The 8,181-nt window shown below is 42.9% G+C and overlaps 1 protein-coding gene across 1 annotated transcript in view; it reads left to right on the plus strand.

Moving 5' to 3' along the window:
- Positions 1-4,773, plus strand: part of mef2ca (myocyte enhancer factor 2ca) — a 35,195-nt gene extending 30,422 nt beyond the window's left edge. The window contains 4 exon segments of the mRNA XM_042059937.1: positions 800-972; positions 2,364-2,493; positions 3,450-3,633; positions 4,091-4,773. Of these exon segments, the coding sequence (XP_041915871.1) occupies positions 800-972; positions 2,364-2,493; positions 3,450-3,633; positions 4,091-4,502 (899 nt within the window). The 3' untranslated portion in view covers positions 4,503-4,773.
- The last annotated feature ends 3,408 nt before the right edge of the window (positions 4,774-8,181 follow it).

An 8,181-nucleotide genomic window follows, 5' to 3' on the forward strand; every position in this document is an offset into this window, starting at 1 on the left:
CAAGGACAAGTCACCGTCTAAAATTATACCTTATTTTTTAGTTAGGTCAAACATAGTCACATGTTTAGAGTTTTTATTTACACATGAATGGTAGCTGTTTTGAAACTCAAAACTCTGATCAATCAAAACCACCCGAACCACCCGACACACACACACACACACACACATACACACACACACACATGCATGCATATGCGCATACACACGCACACACACACAATTTAACACAGTTCCTATGCTACAGAATCTGATTGGCACCGAAAACGTCTGCCTGCTGAAACTGGGTGGGTGTTAGTGGCCTACATCAGTTCGAAGAACAAATATCTCAGAACAGTCCTGAGGGATTCTAAATGACTCTAAATTAGGCCGCATTTTACATGATTGAGGATTTCGAGGTGCCCTCTTTACACATCAGGAACATCATCACCATACACATTAAATGTTGTATAAAAATGCGTAACAGACACACAGACTGCACTTGTGTGTATCCGGGTAGGGGTAAGGTTAGGGCTGTCGGCTGTGTACTACGCCTGTGTATCATTATGGATTGATATAATTACAGTGTAGTAACAAATACATTGGAATAATAAATCGGAACATTAATTCCTATTGTAAACATTAAAGCAACCACTAACAGTGCGTCCCTGTGCTGTGTGGAGAATGTAAATTATATTGACCAACCACTGTGTGTGATAACATGCTACTGTATATAAATAAATTTGAAATTGAATTTGAATTACTGTATATAGCACTACTGCTAACCGCTAACTGTGCCTACCTGTTTTGTGTTGTTGCCTAGGTAACGGCTATGGTAACCACCGTAACTCCCCTGGTCTGCTGGTCTCTCCAGGAAGTATGAGCAAAGGGATGCAGGCCAAGTCTCCGCCCCCGATGAGCATGAACATGAGCAGTCGCAAGCCAGACCTGCGCGTACTCATCCCCCCAGGGTCTAAAAACACCATGCCTTCCATTGTGAGTACCACACACACACACACACACACACATACACACACACGCACAAACCAGACCTGCGCATCCTCATCCCCCCAGGGTCTAAAAACACCATGCCCTCCATCTCACACACACACACACACACACACACACACACAAACAAGCCAGACATGCAAATGGTCATTCCCCAAGGGTCAAAAAACACCATACCCTCGTCATACCCATTGTGAGTATCATACACACACACCGTACATTAGATCCACACACACATGCATTTAGATCCAGACACACACACACACAAATAGACCTGTACTGTATATGTTCATCTACACACACACAAACACACACTCACATTACATCCAGACACACACACAAACCGACCTGTACATGTTCATCTACACACACACACACACACACACACACACACACACACACACACTGTGGTGAGTGAAACTGTATGTCATGCTGACCATGTTACTAATGCCTGCACATTGCTTTCTAATGCTGGCAGTCTGAGGATGTGGATTTGCTGTTGGTAAGTGTGTACAGTATGTGTGTGTTTCGCACTAGTAATAGAGAAGTAGTATATTAGTAGTAGTCTATGAACTTACCTCAGTTTCCTGTCTCATGAAGCTGATTTCTCACCAATACAATGGTTATGTCAGGCCCTTATTGTCCTCCACAAAACCCAACTTATCCTAGTGTACATGACCACAAATCTAAACACTGTCAAATGTGCTGAAAAGTCAGGACCAATTATCTATGTATGTTATACCCTAGCGTTACTGCTAGTGTTTTTTTTTTTTTTTTTTCATTCTTAAAGTCTTTAAGTCTTTTAGGAAGTCCATTCAAATAATGTCTAAAGCTGTCGTGTTGTCTTGCCAAGCAGTCTTTGTCTTGTAGACTTGCAGACAAAGTAAAAGCACCAGACACAGAGTAGAGACACGACTAAAGGAAATGGCCAAAAGGGGGTGCAACGCAGTGGTAGCTTGTCATATTTTAGGGTTTTATTTTATTTTATTTATTTACTTATTTTCATTTCATCACACAGAGAGGCACTCAAAACAAAAAGTTGGAAACTCTGTGTTTAGAACCTCTTCTTCAGCCGCAGCAGAGTAGCCTCAGTTTCACTCCGATGTTGCCACGGGAGCTGCTTCAGGGTTCCCACGGCAACAGCTCAACCTCAGCAGGCGTGTGGCAGCAAATGACAGATGATGGATGCAGTTGGATGAGAGTTGATTGCATGTTAGGTGGATTATTGCTAGCCATTTGCATCATCTTGTTCATTAAGAGAATGTTTTTTGTTGTTGTTGTTGATTTATGTATTTCCTGTCCCCTCCGTGTTGCCATTCTTGTATGTGTGTTTTCTTTGTTGTTTATTGTTTGTGTTGTTGTTTTGCTTGTGTCTGCAGAATCAGAGAATAAACAACTCCCAGTCTGCCCAATCATTGGCAACCCCTGTGGTCTCCGTAGCAACCCCAACACTGCCAGGGCAAGGGATGGGAGGATATCCGTCTGCCATATCCACCTCCTATGGTACAGGTGGGTTATACACCTCACACACACACATTATATCTCTCAACCTATTATCTGCCATGTTTACCTCATATGGTGGGATCAATAACTCAAATCTGGGTAAATCAATTCTCAAGTACATTTTGACAATTCCCATTACAAAACAACTTAAAGGCAGTCCTCTGGTCTGCCACAAGAGGGAGCCTTTGTAAAGGGAGCCAATACTCTCATGGGCCACTGTTCCCTGTGCTATGTGATGCTCTGTGAAAATAGTAAAGAGTAGCCTACCTCTAAGTGCATTATCCACAGATTGTGTGATCTCTCAATCTCTCTCTCACACACACACATTTCACTCTCTCACTTCTTTTGTACTTATTTCAGTATTGTCTAACCAGCACACATTATATGCACACTCTTAAAACGAATGTGTTGAAAATAACACAACTTGTGTTGTTTTTAACACATCTCTCTATGTCCAGATAAGGACAACACAATTTTCTTTTGTTATACTATGTACACTCTTACAACAAATGTGTTGAAAATAGCACAACTTGTGTTGCTTTGTTTTTTAACACATCTCTATGACAACACAGTTTGTGTTGTTTCTAACGCATTCGTTTTAAGAGTGCAGGTTATGTGATGATCCCACTACAAACTCCCCTCTTACTTTCTAAGCACCACTGACAGGTGCTAACCTGTCCTCTCTCCCCCTGTACAGTATTCTCTGACCTATCCTCTCTCCCCTCCCTCCCTTCCCCTGTTGAGTACTGTCGGACCAGTGCTCTCTATCGCCCCCTGTAGAGTATTCTCTAACCAGTGCTCTCTATCGCCCCCTGTAGAGTATTCTCTAACCTGTGCTTTTCTGTGCTCTCTATCGCCCCCTGTAGAGTATTATCTGACCAGTGCTGACCTGTGCTCTCTATCGCCCCCTGTAGAGTATTCTCTAACCTGTGCTTTTCTGTGCTCTCTATCGCCCCCTGTAGAGTATTATCTGACCAGTGCTGACCTGTGCTCTCTATCGCCCCCTGTAGAGTACTCTCTGACCAGTGCTGACCTGTCCTCGCTGTCGGGCTTCAGTGGCTCAGGCTCTCTTCACCTGGGCTCTATGAGTGGCTGGCAGCAGCAGCACCTGCAGAGCATGCAGCACTCCTCCATGGCTCACCTGGGGTAGGTCACCAGTGCTCACCTTTAACCTCTGACCTCTCACCTCTGACCTCTCCACCACTGCCTTTCATCCGCCATCATCAGACTCACTCCTTGAGATCCCCACTCTGTGTTCTTCCCTCTTGGTGAAACGGAGGCTTTGCTGTTTAAATGTGTAATCAAAGAGTTAAATACCAGAATGAAAGAAGGCTATAGAGAGCCAAGGCTGGATTCCTCTTTCCTTTGAATGATTCTATCCTTTCCTATAATATTCATGTTACACAGCTATGATTTCTGAACTTGACTTAATTCCTTCATATTCTGAAACTTCTGTGTTGTCGGTGTGTGTGTGTGTGTGTGTGTGTGTGCGTGTGTGTGTGTGTGTGTATGGGAGTGTGTGTGCATGCCTACTGTAAGACCTTGCACCCCAGCATCCACCTCCTCCTCTGTTTTAACCAGCCCTTTTCCTTTCCCTCCACAGAAATTGCACTAGTACTCACTTATGTCCGAGCTCAAACCTGTCCCTGCCCTCTGCCCAGAGCCTGCACATCAAGTCCGAACCTGTTTCTCCTCCTAGAGACCGAGTGGGGCATCAGCAAGGGGGCTACGGCAGCGCACAGCAGCTCCCTCCCCCCCAGCAGCAGCAGCAGCAGCAGCAGCAGCCCAATCACCACCAGGCCCAATCCCAGCATGCCGCGGGGCGCCAGGAGGCGGGCCGTTCCCCGGGCGACAGCCTGAGCAGCTGTGGCAGCTCGTACGAGGGCAGCGACCGCGAAGAGCAGCAGCAGCGCAGCGACTTCCACTCGCCACTGGGGGCGCTGCGGCCCCCGCAGGAGGAACACGAGAGCCCGTCCGTCAAACGCGTGCGCCTGTCTGAGGGATGGGCCTCCTGATTGCCACGCCAACGATTGCCACTGCCACTTTCGCAAGAATCCTACCACTCCCCTCCCCAAATCCTAAATCCCATCCCCCCTCCCCCAAAGATCCCAAGTTCCTCATACCCCACCCCTACCAATCTCCTCAGGGAGGGCTTCATATCTGAAATGTAACTTTAGTATTATTATTATTATTATTATTAATATTATTATTTTTCTCTGCAGAGTGCGAGTGCTATTGTGTATTAAAGTGGTATATATGTTGCAGGGCGGGAAAGAAGGTTTTGAAGGGGGGGGGGGGGGGGGTTGCCAGGGCTGGAAGGGGGGATGTGGGGGGGGGGGGGGTGGCATGCATTGCTTGTGCCGTGTGTGGGGAAAACAAATGACAAAACAAAACAAAAAAAAAAGTATATATTGTTCACGCACATACCTATACGATGTATGTGCACTTGTGTATGTACACAAGTTATACGCTTTTGGAAAAGAAGAGAGAGATAAGAAAAGAAGTCTGGTACTCTGTTTGGTAAAGCTACTTTGTAGTGCAGTAATATATGGCATAATTAAAGTATTTTTGAAAAGCGTGTGAAGATGAGGCAGCGACTCGGCTGATGGGGCAACGTCCCCACAGTCAGGCCAGACTCTGGCAATGGCCTCGCCAGCGCAAACTAACCCACATACAGTATATGTTACCATAAACATTGTTGTGTTGCAGGTTCAACGTATTTATGTAAATAGAGGGTGCGGGAAAGGGTCAAACCTGCCAGGATTTGCAGATTTATTTACTAAAAAAAGACAGAGAAAATAGAGGGAGAGAAAGAGAGAGGGTTACTGTATGATGCAGCTTTTGGGAAATACATCCTCGCAACCCAGGGCAACTGTTTTACTTCAGGAAAGAGCTATATGATTTAAAAAAGTAAGGTAAATTAAGAAAAAAAATAATAAAATTGAACAGTTGTATATGTTTGTCCATATTTAGATTGAGGAAAAAGTAGCCTACTTTTGGGCCAGGTGTGTTTATGTAACAAAATCCCCGGTGGAAAAAAGGATCTACTATACATTGAAGCTTATATTTTCGTAAAAATGCAGAGCATTTTGTTGCTAGCTGTTGACTATGTGAGCCAGAATGTAGTTAAGCTTTGCCAATACTGAACAAGCCCATTTAGGTATAGCAATATGGGCCCGCCCCTTTTGAAAGCCATACTATCACAACCAGAAACCAGATTATCTATTGAGTTTTTTCATTGTTGTTCTTTTAAATATATTACTTGATGATTATTACAAAAAAAGTTTTTATGAAGAATTTTTAAAGTTTAAAATATGAAAGATAATTCTGTAGGAGTACGGGAATGTTAGGCTACTTGTTATCAATAAAGGTTTTTAAATGAATTTGCCATTTGTTTGTGAACTTGAACAAACCCACCCATTTGCTGTCAATCACGTTTTCACGGGGTCGTGCGTCTGTGAAGCTATAAACCCTATAACATTAGGTCGTGCTGGATTGCTCTAGCCTGGGAAGGATTGCTCCGCTGCGATGTTGAAATAGGTTGCAGTCCGCATACGTATACCCTTCTAATATAGTAGATGTACAGTGCCTTATCTTGTGCTGTCACAGATATTTTTTTTTCTTTTATCCCTTTGCAAAACCAAATATTCAAATTCATAAAGATTAATTGGTTGTCAGTCAGTGGCTGGAGTTGTGCATAGTAATTGCACGCTAAATGTATCCGATGAGTAGCCTATGTTTTGGTAGAAACGAAAGTAGGCCTATGGCATTTTTGTTGATTATTCCGGATTCGTCGAAAGTTTTATTTTAAAATCATCACGCCATGTCCCCATAAACTAGTTGTTTTGGTTATAAAAGTTACTTCGAACCCAAACCTCTGGCGCATCTTTGGCGGTGGTGATAAATTGATCACAAACCCCTGGTGGGTTATATGGGGTGAAAGGTGACATTAGTAGTCTACTCTACCGCATAGTCCATGGCTGGTTCATTAGTATCAAATAGGAGACAGCAACAAGACTGTTACCTCTCTTCTGCTCACGTTTCCTAGCTGGTTCAGCCTATCTGTAAAAGTGCAACGGCTCTTTAAAATAACGCGCAATCTGACTTTGAAAGTCATCGTCTATATCAGGCTGATATTTTAAACACGATGTACGTGTGTTGTGGCGTGAAGGGCAGAGCCCGTGTACTATTTTAATAAAATATCTGTTTTTTATTTCAGAGCAATTAAACATGATTTATTGGTTTAACACAGCGGGCACTGATTTTACTGAAACCAAACCAAAGCAAGTGGAGTCGGAAGCCATAGGGTTATCCATTTTGGATCGGGCTTTAGGTCAAGCTTTCTAGTTACTGTTTGTGAAATAAATTGGCCGGCCATTGGCCACTGATTTTCTTTTTTATTTACATGTAAGGAGCCTATCCTATGTAGTGCTCCCATTCAACCAAAATCCATCGTTTGGAGCTTGTTATGATACTACAGTGTAATTTCTCAAACGAGACGCATCTCCTCCCTTGAGTTAGCTATCTAAAATGAAATGTATCCCAACGGTTTTACTTTATTGTGTTAATTGATTTGGTGTGTAGGCTACAGTATGTGTGTGTTTAGAGCAAAAGCAGAACTCATTTGTCAGATGATCATGGATACACACCTTTGTTCTTCTTGTGAAAACGCACTCACTGTACACGCAGAATACACAGGTTGTATGATTATCCTGAAGCGGGGAGGTTTGAAGTAAATATTTTGGCGTTAAGAGGCCCACAGCGGCATAAGCTGGACTTTGTCGCCCCTTGAAGACAAGATGTTTATACTCAAAACCATCACAATGTCTGTGTGTTCCCTCTCAGATTGTAAACCCAACCGAACAGTGAACGAGGAACTGGCATTTGTATTCTAAAGAAATTTCAGTAAAGTTACTGGCTCTCTTGCAAAGTGTCTATGCGTAATTTTTGCATTTGTGCTTATTTTGTATGGTGTGTGTGTGTGTGTGTGTTTGTGTGTGTGTGTGTGTGTGTGTGTGTGTGTGTGTGTGCGTGCGTGCGTGTGTGTTTCTTTCTTTCGCTGGGCACCGAATTTTAATTCACCTACTGATCCAAGTCTGCATGAAAGTTATCTGTAATTGACGTTCACCTTTTTCAGATTTAAATAGCCAACCCTTACTGTAAGTGTTTCATCATACACCAAAAGTGAATCCAGCCTTCATTAATGCCCTCTTTCTCCACCACAGCTGAGACAACTAATAATATTTAAATCTGAATAGTGAGATATAAAATGGTATAAAAATGAATTAATTCTCAAGAAGTCTGTTTTTTTATTCGACTTAAATTTGTTTTCTTGTAGCCTATCTTGTAACTTTTAAATATTGCCGGGCTGTGTCCATTTAGCCCTAGGCCTATAGACCCAGATTAACAAACCACTGTGCCTTTTAATAACTGTTTTTTAGGATATGTTCAAAGCGCCGGTACCAGGGTAATCGATAGTAGGCTATGTATTAGTGAAAATGTAGAAATTCTCCTATAAATCTCTACCTTCCATGAGATTTGCGTGAGCCTTTATTCCTGACCATGACGTTGCGTTCAAATATACGAATTTAAATAATTAGACTGTCCTACGTTGGGCGACACTTTAAAATACCATAAAGTGACGTCCCCCCCAAAAAAAAAAATCTGAAAATTCTGCAGTGTCTTTTCCAAAAG

The sequence above is a fragment of the Alosa sapidissima genome, chromosome 13 (genome assembly GCF_018492685.1).
Source record: "Alosa sapidissima isolate fAloSap1 chromosome 13, fAloSap1.pri, whole genome shotgun sequence".
Classification (NCBI taxonomy): domain Eukaryota; kingdom Metazoa; phylum Chordata; class Actinopteri; order Clupeiformes; family Clupeidae; genus Alosa; species Alosa sapidissima.